Source organism: Tauraco erythrolophus, chromosome 15 (assembly GCF_009769465.1).
Source record: "Tauraco erythrolophus isolate bTauEry1 chromosome 15, bTauEry1.pri, whole genome shotgun sequence".
Lineage (NCBI taxonomy): Eukaryota > Metazoa > Chordata > Aves > Musophagiformes > Musophagidae > Tauraco > Tauraco erythrolophus.
The window spans coordinates 17,942,487-17,957,729 of record NC_141479.1 but is presented as its reverse complement, the minus strand read 5'-3'; the positions used below and the strand labels follow the sequence as shown (position 1 = coordinate 17,957,729).

General features: G+C 39.0%; 1 protein-coding gene across 1 annotated transcript in view; it reads right to left on the bottom strand.

Annotated features, from left to right (window-relative positions):
- The window catches only part of PLCG2 (phospholipase C gamma 2), a 61,364-nt gene extending 47,822 nt beyond the window's left edge, over positions 1 to 13,542 (bottom strand). The window contains exon 1 of the mRNA XM_086620684.1: positions 13,317 to 13,542. Coding sequence (XP_086476810.1) covers positions 13,317 to 13,512 — 196 coding nt within the window. The 5' untranslated portion in view covers positions 13,513 to 13,542. The remainder of the gene's footprint in view (positions 1 to 13,316) is intronic.
- Between the last annotated feature and the right edge of the window lie 1,701 nt (positions 13,543 to 15,243).

The following is a 15,243-nucleotide window of genomic DNA, read 5'->3' as shown; positions in this document are numbered from 1 at the left end:
AAAGATCAGCAACCAAAAGATCCTACTGATGACTCTGACCCCCTTACCATCCAGAGTCTCACTTAGATCCCTAGAAATGCATCTGAATATCCATTCCAAAATGCCACCATATGAAAAATATGACCTAAGCCCACCAATTCATGTTAATATCAGCAAAGAAGAATCGGGATGCAGAGATAGAAAGTACTCAAATGGAGAGGGAAGGAGGTTGCACGGCTGCAATAAATGGCATGGGACTGCGCACCATGAACTTCAAAGTGAAGAACACCTTTCATTTCAGACTCCTGTAAATCCACACCTATAAACACCACACCACTAATAATCCCTCAAAGTATAAACTATAAGCAGTGATAAAACAGATTTCACAACCTACATTGCTGTTGTCATTTCAAGTGGCTCTTACCTCATACTGACCTCTGAAATGAACAAACTTACCCAATGTCTCCCCTCAGTTACATGTACTCACTACAGTTCTTCTCCTTGCATTACGACCTTTCAACCCTACCAGCACATTCTCCTGTGTGAACATATAGGCACAAGGATTTTTGTATGCACAGGTTTCACATTGGTAAACATATCATTGCTTCTCCAACTGATCTTTGAAAAAGAGATTACTGAGAAACATGCACAGCAAGCATAAATTTTGGTCTCGTGCTAAGATCTTGCCGTCTCCCCAGGTAGCCTGGAGTCGCCTGGCACCCTCCACATGACGCCCACTAAGGCCAGAATGGCTGATCTCAACTGAACAGAGAAAGGAACAGGCCAGGAAAAGCTGCAACATATTTCAGACTCAGATTAGTAAATCAACTGTACCAATTTAGCTGTTAGGCAGATACTGTGAACTTTTTATAGCACAATCGGTCACTGAACAACTAAAATGTAACTTCATGTCTGTGCCAGAACTACAAGAACAGCACCTCAGACACTATCTGCTCACTGCCTGGAAGTACTGGAACCTTCCTCCATCTCAATCCCATGTGCAAATTGCAGAGCTGTATCCTGATGTGGCTTGGCAGACAGATACTCCAAAGCACAGACCCGGACATATGCAGGTTGCAGGACATACGCAGGTTGCAGTTCTGGATCAAATCCAATACGCTTACAGGTGCGATTTCCATAAAACAGTGCAAGAGATTAATGTATTTCCCAAAGAAACATAAACCAACACATGCCCTGCAGAGAAGCTGACTCACACCCAGCAACACAAGGAGGACACTCTCAACGCATTCTGTCCCCAGCCAAAGAGTTTAGAAGTCTAGTGCCACTCCAGAAACCCTACAATACTAGTTTACATTTCATCCATTCTTTCATGTGGTTATTTCCAGGGGTTAAAACGATCTCCTTGGCAGCCTCATCAGCCACCTATTGATTCTGACAGCTCCCTCAAGTGGCTCTTTAACGAGACCCGACTCCAAGGCACCTTCAATTACCACCCTGTTTCAGGCTCTGATCTGGACGCACAGTATTCGTGGCAGTTCAGACCCTGAAGCTGCTGTACTTCATTCAGCTCCTGCTGTTGTGTGTTGTTCGGCAGATCAGTTAATTCAATGGATCATTACACTACTACATAGCTACTTTCCAAAGACTGCACAGATTAATTGCCCAATGCCTTCCAGAACTCCTGCTAGAGCTCTTTACTGATGCGAACTTAACAAACTTTCAGTCCTCGACATCTCCACTGATCTCCGTTCAGACAATCTGGCAGTAGCGATCGCATTTAGCCACACACTTCCAGGTATGAATTGCTGTTACCATTCCTTCAGTTACACTTAGAGGCAGACACTAAAACAGAACTTGGATTCCACTACAGTAGGTGCTGCGCAAGCTGAGCAGAAGACAAGACATAAGGTAAACACAGGTAGAGAATGACGTGAACAGGAGAACTGCAAAGAACATTACATTGTTGTACACGCCACCACTGTGCTCCTCATTCCAGAAGAAGAGAACAAACCAGCACTGCTCTTCAAAGGCAGTAGTTGTGCCTCTCTATGCCCTACTCCTTGCAACACACATCTCCAGTCGTGAGCGCAACTGTTCAGCACCCAAACAGGCAACTGGGATAGGGAAGGGTCCCTGCTTAAAACCAGCCAACACCAACAGCAGAACACCTCATGTTAGCTGGAAATACCCATTTAAGTTCACTGTCAGAAGGCATGTTGGCATAGATCAGCTTTGGCCAAATCAGGTAATTGTAGGCTGGACAGTCAGGCAGATTGTATATAAATGGGATGCCAGAAAACCCTACAAGGCAGTCAACCTAGCAAGGTAACCTTCACAGAAAAGTCTTGATAAACAGTGTAAAAATTCAGCTGAGACTGGCATTATGGACTACAGATTCTTTTAAGATAAGGCTCCTGATTCGAAGTCCAAAGTATCCAGGAGTCTTTCAGTGTCTATGGCCACAAACAATGCTTGGATCAGAGCTCTGAGTTACATACATAGGAGAAGAAAAAGACTACAGAGAGATTCAAAGGAGGCTTACAGAGTTGGAAATCAGGCTATGAGCATTATTTACTTCATCAGGTATTTTCAGTAAGTCTCAAGAAGACCGAAGGCAATGTTTCAGAGAGGAAAATAAGGGATCTGACCACCTAAATGCTGTGGATCGATGCATGGGGTGGGCACTCTTGATATGAATATATTCACATTTTCATGTGTGTGTATATATACATAGCAACATTCTGCACTTAAGAACCAGTTTTCAGAACCCATTATTATTTTTTTAACAATTTGCATTACAAAATATTCCAAAGAAGGTTTCATTTCAGAAAGGCAGACACTGCTTCCTGCAACATAGGCTATGCGCGAATGAGCATCCAGTGGATGAAGAAAGCCTTTAGTATCCTTTTGCAAATGTACTTCACAGTGGTTAGTGAGGACAATGGCTTTATTCTCACTTCCACAGAATTAAAGATTAACTACACAAGGTGTGTCTTAACAGCCTGTTTTATTCAGAGCAGCAACAAAACATGGAGCTTGTGCAACTCTAAAGGGAACAAGGTGAGGCTTCTCTCAGGCAAGGACTAAGTCACATGAAAGCAGAAATCTTCTGCAGCATGACAGTACAGATGTGGCATGGAAAGTAATTCAGATCATACAAACAGTGAAATTTAGCAAGACATTCAGTGGCCCAAGGAAGTCGTTACAGGCAAGCCACAAAATTATCTGAAAACACAGTTACAGGGTGGAATATGAGAAACAGTATAGTGCACTTTGAGAAAGCACACGAGTACCTTTCCAAGGAGTCCTCTGGGGATTTAGCTGTGTGTCTGACATAAGCTCTAGCGAAGTGCACCTTTTAAATCCACAAGTTTTTAAGTAATCAGGTCACACAGACCTGTCATGTACAGTAACAACAAATTACCATTCAATTAATATCTTCTCACTGAATTGCTCAGCAAGGCAACAACATATTACACCCCTTCCCAGCCCAATCTCTGAATTCAAGGGGCCATACATCTCAAATGGCTATTGGTTTCATATTAAAAATCAAAAGGCACCTTCACAAAATGAGATAACATAGAGTAAAATTTAAGTATGTGCCCATAAAAGTTTACATTCTACTCCACACAACAAAACAAAACAAAAATGTTGCCATGTAAAACTGACTTTGGGGAAAGTCTACTGGAGTTTCTGCATCTTGTGCTCACTTTGATCAATCACATGAGGGGCCTATGAAGTTCATTCCATCCTCGTTTCGCTGGCTGGCCACGACAGGAAGTCTGGTCGTTCTAAGTTAGCATTAAACATTGCAGAACTGAGCTGCTAAAGGGAAGAAATGATTTGAAAACAGCTAAAGGCTACACATGTTCATTTTTTCATTTGACCACAGAAACCAAGCTCTAAATACTCAGCTGAAGATTTACACAAAGATCCCCTGGGTAACAACTAAAAAATAGCAATTTCAAAACAGAAAAAAGGTGAATTTTAATGTTCCTTTGAAAAGACACTCCACAAAGACCAAGAAGTGGATTCACTTTTGCAATAACATACTGTTTTCTAATAGTGTTCAGAATACAAAACAGAAAGAAAATGACAGAATATGGACTTCGGGTTTTCACTGTGAGTTAAGTTTATTATTTTAGGTCTGAAACAGTAAGGAAATTCAGAGAGAAAGAAATTCTGATAGGAGTAAAATAAAAGTCACTACTAGAAACAAGCAAGGTCAAGTCTAACATTCAAGCCATGTGAAGCACTCATTTCACACTCCTCAGCAAAGTATGTGGATATTCATCACTTCTCTCAGAAAGGTACAGATGCTGTAAACGTTTATACTATCTTCTCCTGAAGGAAAGAAAGAAGCTTTCCACTACAGAGGAAGTTCACATTGGCATTAACAGTTCTACTAATTTAATGACTTAGCTTTTTAACCTATGGGGAAAAAAAAATATTTATGTTCAATAATGTAAGTCTCTTGCACAAATGGTCTTTTAGGTGTTAGTTTTTTAAGTTTCCTAACATATCTGACAGCCAAAAGGATGCACGGAACGAAAATTTGCTCTCTTTGACAGGTAATTTTAGCAAACATTTTAAAAGTAAAATTAGTAAAATTTAATTTCAAGGAGAACATGCTGCAGGATAACATTCACAAAATACAACAAAGATGATCAGAAAAAAAACCAAACTTGTTAGCTAGAAGTGCATCACACCTGTGGCAACATACATAAGATTGTCATTACATTAAATTACTGCTTCTCCAGTAAGTTTTAATCATTAAATATCCAGGTGCAACATTTTGCAGAAACTAGTGAATTCTGCTTGGCAATGGAACACAATCTGAAAACAGAAACACAGTGCAATCTTGCAGATCAAGAAAAAAAAGAGCAGCTCCCACAAGTTCTAATTCTAGATGTAACATGAATTTACTAAGTTAGTTCTTCGCTTCTATTCACTCCCATTCTTAATATACCTGTGAAACATGAAAATTCAACTTGGTTTTATGTTTGTTTTTAAAAAATCATATTCTAAAGGATAAATTCTGTAAAATTTCCTCTTTTCAGCAGGAAGAAAATCTCAAGTGAACTTAACAACTCTTTTTCATAGGCTAAATGAAAGATCAGTAGCACTAAACAAATTTGAGATGGTAAATGTATTTTAAAAGTGGGCCACAGTCATTTTGTTCTACAAATTCTGGAAAAAATATTACAGAAAAACCAAGAGAAGACAGGCAATGTGAAATTAGCAGTCTATGTTAACCCTAAACTAAAATGTTATGCATTGTCGGTCATATCTTTCTTTTAAAAATGAAAAAAAGGTATCAGATACTCCTACTGCATTAATAAAGGTCTGGACTCAAGAAAAAAGATATTATTACTATGTGTTATACTGAGGCATATCATTAGCATCAAAAGCCTCAATTTAAGTAGCCTTTATTCCCTGTTTCATAATTTTGCAATTACTTTAACAAGAGGTCTGCATCTCTGCCATTCCCAAACACAGGTGCTTCATCCTCTGAGAAACAGAAAGTTTTCAGAATAAATGAATACAAACACATCTGTTTCCTTTTCTCTTTCAACCTTACCTACACCCTAACCTCTCGGTCTACATACAGAAAGAGCATTTCAACAGCTGATATATTACATGGCCTTTTCCCTAAACATGGCCCTCTAATGCTTTAAACCTACTTCTTGTGTGTGCCTGCACAACTAAATGGTCACTAGACTTTTTTTCTTGAGTATTTTGTGATAAATCAAGAACATTAAGAAAAAAAAGTGATCTTTCTTTTCCAAAGATTAAGGAATTAAAATATGGTTTAAATCATTTTACAAAAGCAGGTCGCCTCTTCATATGAAAAAAAAATTTCCTAAGTAATCAAAAAAGAGAAATCATCTTATGTCCTCAACAGAATCTTTGTTGAAACAAGCATGCTTGTATCATAGAGAAACACACACTTGCACATTCAAGGAAGGCACCACGGATTTCTCAGAGCATAAATTCTTCTGGCTGTGAATCATCACTTAACATAAGGATTCATGGAAGATTATGCAGAAACTCACATATTTTCCAGTGACTAATCAAACTCCAGTCACCACAAACTTTCCCTTAAGCATTATGCTTAAAGCACTTTGCATCTGATAGAGAGTGAAATTATGGATCAGCTTCCTGGAGATCTACACCTTGCCACCTATTTGCTCTACAAGCTTAAATACCATAACCTCTTTGGGTCCTAATTTATTCACATGCATATAAATGTACATAGCACAATATAGGGAAATTTGGGAGTACTGAAACGTACTCTTAGTCAGCAAATCCCAGGTGCCAGTCACACAGACACGTCTCTCAGCAGAGCACTAACAAGCACTTCTCACTCTTGGCCACTCCTTCCTATCCCTCTGCCTTTCACTACTGCCCAGTAGTTCCCTCCACTGCTATCTCAGTGATGACAGCACACTTGTTTGTGGGCCATTTGGGATCCTACCAAAGAAACAGCACAGAAGAGTAGGGGACATGGAGGCAGAAGCCAGATACCATGAGGACGTACAACACACTCATCCATTCTGTGGCCAGCCTGTGACAGTTTGAAGTGGGGGGAAACAACCCAGGGTGTGCGTGAGCCAAGGGCCACCATGTGGACCCACGCACAGTTGTAAAGGGTAAACATACAATAAAAATACACAGCAGAACCATAAGGAAGCAATGTGCTGAGCAACACACTGCAATAAATCATGCTGGTTAAGTCACAGCTTCACAGTCATGTATCTAGTATGCATAAATTAGTTTCTGCAAGAAAAGGGCCCATTACAAACTAAACAAGCAAATAAATTCCCTCTGTACAAGGAAACTGAAGCTTCCTTCTCTCGTGTTTGTAAAGCAAAAGTTAGTTTAGCTCTACTATAGTTATGAAGATCTGTAGTTGTTAAATTGCAAACACATGAACGTACAACGGTCAGTAAAACCTATGGGTAAACAACCCATACCAAGTCATACTGGGTCCCACCTGCACTCGACGAAAAACACATTCCTCACCATACACCTTGCCCTGCTACACAATCAAAGTTGACAAATGCCTTCCCTAGATCCAAGCAGCTTCTAAGTCAGGCTGTGCTACTGCGAGGAAAAGTGGTGGGGGAAGACTGTGGTCCACCCTAGACTTCTAAGAGATTGTTTATTCTTCCTAGCTATGGTATCTGATACCAGCTGCAGAACTAGTGCCACGGGTTTTAGACCCATGGCCATGCAAAAAGTACTCCTTTATTTCTGTGCTTTTACACTCAAAATTCCTCAAATTACATTTTTACATTTACAATGCTTTGCAACAGAACTCACATACTCAAACTAACTGTATAGATGAAAGAAATAAAGTACAAAAACCTCACACAGCCTCAGAGTTAGGAAGCTGGTGTTATTATGCTTTTTATACATTCAATGGCCAGAGCAAGAGACTCCAGCAGACAGTAATTCAGAGTAGGAACTAAACTTTGCTCTGGAGGAGCCTTTCATTCTCCCAACTGACTCACTATCCTTGTAAGTTATGCACTCAATATGAGGCTGTGGAAATATCACCTCAGAGTTATTTCACACACAGTCAAAAATACCGTTCCTGTTTATGACCCTCAGTCCCCAAGACCCCACGCATTCTGCATCAGTCACTAACCTTTCGCCGGGTCAGTCTATCCATGGGGCAGTACTGCTGCAATGCTCACCAAACCTTACTTCTCATCTAAGAAATGGAGAAAATGTGTCCTACTGAAATTAATGACAGGAGTTCCACCAAAACCAGAGTTAGTGTGCATACCAAGAAATATAAATGGGGGGGGGGGGAGGAATGAAACACAATGGCTTCAAAGCATGGGTGATCTGATGAAGCATTAATATGACATCACAACATACAAAGCACAATGGGGTGGGAATGGGGTTGGGGAACCAAAACGAAAAACACACAACTCCTCAAGGGAAAAACATTTGTCATCAGAGGTTAAACCAATCTTTTGGCACTGATGACCTAGGTAACTTCGGATCAACGGCGCTGAGATTTGGAGCCCCACAAGCAGTCCCACAGCCTACCCAGCAAACTTTAGGTTATCTTTAACAGTTTAAAATAAAGACAATGCAGAATAAAAAAGAAATGCCATAAATAAGTAAGAGGCAGAAGAAAAAACTCCGACATTTTGTACGCAATGTTTACAAGTGTTTCCTTCAGATGATTTTAGAGCTCTTAGGGCAACTAAAATGTCTCTATGTATAGAACAATAGCAAGATGACTAAAAGAAGCCCAAGCATGGGTGAACACAGTCACATCTAGCTCAGACCTGCTTCCTTCAGCTATTTGCATAGCTCTCTGCAGGCCTACATAAGGAAGCACTTGTTGCTGGCATCCATTTCAATACACTAATGAAACCCTGCATGCCAAACATCCACGATGAAAACACTTCTCGAAGGTGCATTGCTCCCTTCTATCCATTTCAGTTTTGACAACAGGTTGTGTTGGACCCAGCTGATGTAGGAAAGGCATACGTAAGGTACTGTTCAGTCTTAGCAGATGACTGAAGAGCAGCAGCACTAAAAACCTTCCTGGCCTCCACTAAACCTGAAAATCACTCCAGGGCAGGCAGCCTCTCTCTTTCCATCGCTAATCTTTCTCCTTTCATCTAGAAGGAAACCTGAAGCTCCCACAAAACTGAAAACATGGAAAAAAGTTATTTAACTTTTCTTGAAAGATGCTCATTTACCAGTCTCTCCTAACTTTACAGGAGAAAGTAAAGACACCCCACAGTCACTTAACTTAATCTTTGTTTGGGCCTACAAAGCATTACATTTTACAACACTAGAGTCACAGACCGTACACAATCAGAATCACAACCAAGAAACGCAGATTGTACAAGAGGATCAGTTTCCCTACAAATGGCAATATCTGTTGTCTTCAGCAAGTCTGATTAGCTTGGACAAGCTCAACAGCTAGCTTGACCTCACAAAAATTGCAATACCATCCAAGAACTCACTTGAACAACTCTTGGCTGCATAGCTCTACATGAAAGAGTGTTCGTGAACAGGTTACCAATACAATTAGGACAACTCAGGAAGGGTGTGAGCGGACACTGATGGGTTTGCTCCTTCCCCTCTCTCGCAGGGGGGCAGGGAGGACTGGCAATAGTAGAAGAGCTGGTACATAATGCTCCCTCTCTGATTTGTAAAGCTAGTACTTACCAGAAGCTAAAATAAGACTTTGTATTTGAAGAATTAAGAAATTGCGTAGCACCATTTTCAGCACCACAGTAACTCCCAAGCTAAAAAAAAAAAGTAACTAAGAACCTCAGTTGCTCTATTGAAATGAGAGGATTTACTTGACATGTATTAGCTTAAGATTTGGGCTTTTGATCTACTGTTTAACTAGCATATCCTTCCCTAAAGGACACAAACAACCTGTATTGTTTCATTCAGAGGAAAATACAGAGATTTCTCCCCTGTTCATTTTTGTTAGAAAATCCCTTTTGGATATGGTGACTCAAGTCTTTCAGAAGATCAACGTAAAACCTTCAGTACTTAGATACTGTGTGGTCTGAGCCGCACAATGAAGACAGAGACTGTTTAAACCAGATTTCCTAGCCTTTGCAAATCCTCGCTTTTTACTACACCAAAGCCCGGGTCTAGAAAGAGTATTTTAAAGAAAGGTATCTCCATTTTACTTACTCATCCAGAGAAACACATCTGCACTGAGCAGGAAATAGCCATAATTTTAGCAACTCTTTTGCTCTATTCTGAACAAAATATTGACAGGTTTTTAACTAAAGGGACTCTTTCAAGAGTAATGCAATTTAAAATACACAGTACTGCCACTTTCGGGGCCATGAGGTTGTCTAAACATTTTTATCAGTATAGCTAATCCCACATCTCCCTTGCACAGGTCATTTTATTCCAGAATAACAGTAGCTGCCTTTTTGTAATTGTGAGGCTTAACTTAAATCACTTCCAAAATAATATTAACCAAACTTGAAAAAGGTTCTTGTAATTAACTACAAGCAACTCTAGCTTAGAGGAATTTGAGTTCCCTTCACACGTTTACAGTTCACCAGCAAGCAAAATCAGCACTACAACATCCAAAATTCCCAACACTATACAGGGCAGTTAGGGAGAGAAAAAAAAATTTTTTTTTTAGCCTTTCCAAAGGAAGAGTGTTAAAATAAAGTATAAAGTTGGTCTCCACCCTCTCTATCTATTAGCAGCCTATTTTTGTGTCCCAAAGCTTAAGAACTCTCCTCACTACCTGATTTATAAACATAAACTCCATACTAGATGCAAACATTCAGTTTTCAGCTTCTGTAAAGAGCAGTTGCCAAACTTCAGTGAAAAGGCACACACACACAAAGGAAGCCACCTTAACTTTCTCACCCAAACTCAATATTAATTCTCATTGGACTGTAACACATGCAAATAACAACCATTAAGATCACATCACAAATATTATTTCTTGTACAGCACAAGTATATTAAACAATATAGTACTTGAGATGATAATTCCATACCCTCAGCCACTAAAAAAAAACCACCCCAAAAACATGAGGTTTATTTTTCACAAAAATTCAATACAATTCACCAGTGAACACTTGGGGTCATTCACATATACAAGCCAAAACAACTTTTCTCCTGTCACAAAGCTGGTATCTCCTCAGTATAGCCTCAGAGAAATTAAAATTTTAATTCTCCTCTCATTGGTATTCAAGAAGCCCATCCATTTAATTATCAAATATGAAAGCTTCAAATCCGTAATTTTTCCCCTTTTCAAGCAAAAAGGAATCCTGAGTCTCAGTCAAAAGAAATAATAGCAAAATTTAAATAAATAAATAAAATATTTCCTTCCTCTTCAGTAAAAACACTGTGAGTAAGTTAAACTGCCCTGACTTTCATTTCAAGTAGATCAGACACAGTTCATGGTAAATTTTAACAACTGTTCATATCACATTCTGAAACAACGTCTGCAAAATGTTTTGGGTTTGGGCAGATTTGTTGCTTTTTAAGACAACAAAAACAGTATTTTGCATATTCATGTTTTAGAGTATGACATATTCTCAGACTTAAAGTTTCCATCATTACAAAGGTTACTTAATGTTCCTCAATTTAAAAACTGCTACAGTACTACAATTTTTGGGAAAAGAGGCAGATGGCTTTTGGGTAAATCACAGGTCTATAGCTATATTCCCTAGTTCTAGTAATGACTGCCTGTGTAACTGGGAAGGAAGTCACTATCCTGCTGGATTATCCAGGTGTAAAAGTCAAATTACAATAATCACCTATTTCTAAAAGTGTTAAAATCTATGCGTAGAGCAAACTATTTAATTATCAGGGTATTTAACCACAAACACACACCACCCCCAGGAAGCTTTCATAAAAGAAGATTACAAGTCAAGCACTGAGAAAGCTGACCCCAAAATCTGGAATGCACAGCTCTAAATTTGGCCCTTCTGTACAAACGGCTACAGTAAGTCCTCAACTACATGATCACATACTGGTTTTGCCAGAGGACACTAATGCCTTGTTCACCCACTAAGTGGTCATTTTCTATTTTGTTTTAATCTTACTGCTCTGTGTGTAACCCCAGGCTCTATTTGCTACACATATTCAAACTATGCTTTCATAACTGAATTATTCATCTCTTCTCAGGATTTTTTTTTTTTTGGAAACACCTCACTTGGGGATCTGAGCGTATCAAAACCAGTAATGTACTTGCATTCACACATGTCATTATAGGAAGGGATAATTACCCTCATTTTCCACATGATAAACTGGGGCACTGCAAGATTATGATCCAGAGTACCTGTTAATTGAGGTGTCTAAACCTGTTTGCTTTTTCCCAGAACACTGCATATGACCATATTTTCACCAACAACAATAAAAACATCCTCCAGACAACAGGTCTTTCATTCTACTACATTACTTTTCCAGTTTTAGGTCCAGTTTGCACAAGGAATGAGACAGGCACCAGCGGAAACAGGAGCAGACAGAGATTTAATACTTGTAAGTAAGGAGCATGAAGGGAGGCTGCACAGACAATCCAAAAATCATGCAATTTCTGAGTGCCTGTCTTTGCAACCTTACAGATCAATGCATTTTTAACTTACTGTGTATTTACCAAAAAAAAAACCTTCTAAAAATCCAGAACTCAACAAACAAGCCCCATTCTCCTCCCTCTCGGTTTCTCTCACGTTAGTGCGTACTCACATCCAGAGAGAACACCAGGAGCATGGCTCCTGTCTGTTGCACTACAGGAGTAACTGGTGCCAGTCACAGTCACTCTGTGCATGGGGCAGCACTGAAACAGTACCCTGTAGGGTTTTTTCCCCCCTGGAATTCACATATGTGTAGTTAAACCCCCAAAACAATAAGATACTACAGGAGAAACATCTGCTTTATTCTCCATATCTATGGCTTTTCCTATTGTTGTGTCCCCCCCCCCCCCCTTAATTATGCCTCAGTCTCTCTCATATTCATAAACACTTTTTCTTCTCTCAGGCTTTGATGAACTTGTTTCTCACTGAAATCCCTGACAATCACCATTTAGCAGTCGCACAGTAAAATCATGCCCGTAGTAAATTTTTTAAAAGTTACCATATAGTCATAGACAAGCACCGTAATTACATTATACTAACAGGAGCCATACAAATCCCAAAAAGCACAGGCTGAGCTTGGTTGACGTCAGCCATACTCAGTAGGAACTGAGGATTAGTCTCGCTTTATTCTTCTACCATAGCTTTTGCAGTCCTATGTAGCTTTACTGCCCTTCTACTTCTCAACCTTGTTATAAATAGTGGATTTAGTCAGTTCAGGTATCAACTAAAGAGCTAGTATCAACTCAAGACCTTGAAACCATCTCTTGTACCTCACGGCTTTATATCCTCCTAAGTCACTGGTACTTTCCAATAACAATCCTAAATAATGATTTCTATCCCAAACCAGCAGTTTCCCTAAGAAAACAGATTTGAATCCATTTTCCTTGTATTTGGAGGTTTCTTTCTTTCTGGAGAGAGAAGGGGTAAAGAAATATTACTCACTTGAATTTACAAGACATCTTGATGCTTAGTGATGGAAAACAGCTGTCACTCAGCAACTCAATTCAAAGAACACAAGCACCATCATATTCAAAGATGAAAACTTGGAGAACAGAGCTTAGGGTAAAAGCACCTTAATCATATTTAACTAACATTAGACACCTAAATAAAGAGCTGCAAAAGATTCTTCACCTACATTGCAACAATTCAGAATATTCTCAGCAGATGACCAAACTCTTTTCAGCCAAAAACTTCAGAATGTTAACAAAGGCTCATTAAAATCAATATTTGACAATTACATTGATTAATTAGTACGGTACACTTTGCAAATACTCACAGAAACCTTCAATCTTGTCAGCTGTCTTGCTCCATGCCACCTGCCTGGTTTCCATTATGACTTGAATAGTCCTCCTTTCTGGACTGCTCTTCTTAAGACTGAATACTGTCATAACAGTTCCCAACTCCAAAGTCCTTTTGATCTGGCTTTTCTCATACTCTGGCAGCACTCCATAGTCTATACTTTTTCTGGGCATTTTTTTTTTTTTAAATCAAACTTCTATGGTTTTCAGTGTCCTGAAAAAAAAAAAAAGAAAGAAAAGAGAGAAAAGTGAATATTTAAAACAGCATTTTTATTTCTTTAAAAATCACATTTGTGTAAGTTAAAGCTACCTAATAGAAACTCCTGCCCATTCAAATACAAGGCAGATATACGGCTTACAGTAAAAGTATCCTTGCTGTTTTATCCTGAAAGTACCAACAGTCTTACGTAAGGTGGTATCAGTGACATTTTGGAGACACGCTGCTGCAAAATCTATTACAAAGTGCTGGGTGGAGCAGCTACTGCATGCAATGAATTGTGATATAAATTTCTCAGCAAGACCAGTGCCTCTCTTCTAGCTGCACCATACCACTAACTGCTTCCTCAGTCTTCCAAGAAGTACACAGAAGTACACAGTGTTCCAGATCAAAATAAAGTAAGCCAAGTTCTGTTTAGCCAAAATACACAAAAATTACATTGAGGGGAGTAACTCCCTGTGCGCTGTTACATATGCACATCTTCAACTGTGTGTACACCCCCATCACTACAAATACAGGTTTACATCTCTAAAGGCTTATCATTGTAACAGAAAAAAAAAAAAAAAAAAAGAAGACCTGGAAGAAACACTGAATGTAAGTATACCTGAGTAATAAGGACAAAAGAGCAAAATGCAAAGAAAGCAAAGCACTGAAATGCCAGAGAAAATAATACCTCAGTCGTAATAAAGAAGGCGTTTAAGTAAAACTAAGGAACACAACAGAAACTTGGGGAAAAAAAAAAGTGTTCAAACTAAAGCAGTACTACGTTAAAAACTTCTTCTAAAGGACCAATATTTGATATTTGGTATCTCTGTGGCATTTTCTGCCACGTTTTGTACATCCTCTCCTAAGCAAAAAGCAATTGTAAATGCAATTATACTGCACAAATTGCTTTAACCATGGCAGCTTATTTCACTTACAAAGCCTCCAACTTTTTGGCCAATATCATAGGTGGACAAGGAAGGATTACTTCATGGGACGGTTACAAAAGCAACTCTTGATTAGACAGCCAAAAACGATACCCAGTACAATTAGGAATAGAATCCTCTTTTGTAATATCGAGCAGGTTTTCTGTAGTAAGTGTATCACGAATTATACACACGTATCAGATGTAAAATGCAAGCGTAACACCACACATTCTGTCCAAATGCACTTTTACCGAAACAGTCCCTCATAGCACTAAGTAAGAACACACCTATGAAGCCTTCGAATAGCAATTCTGTTTTTTCCTGAGAAAAGAGCACCCAGCACTGGTAGGTCCAACGTAAGACAGACTTCCTTAAACAAAGTTCAAACCCTTATCTTGATTTGATTACTTCAGGAGTCTCCTAAGACATCAAAAAACGTGCACTTCAACCCAATCAAATTCCTTTCAAGCATCACATCTGCTTTTATTTATTTTATACAGTGAGATACCTCTGCTCATGCAGATTTTCTTTAACTTATAGAGACAGAGGTAGCTCTTACCAGAAATCACCATTCCTACAGGAATTTCTCTATTGTTTTAGGGTACGTGTAGAATTACATTCCATAAAAATCTCATTAGTTCTATGTGAGCTGGAAGTTAAACCTTTCATTCTTGAAACTGAGGATAATTTAATTTCCACACCATAAGAAGTATCTGGTAATCCATTTTGTCCTAAGTATTGACAATCTAGATATCAACACAAGAACAGATATTTGCAGCA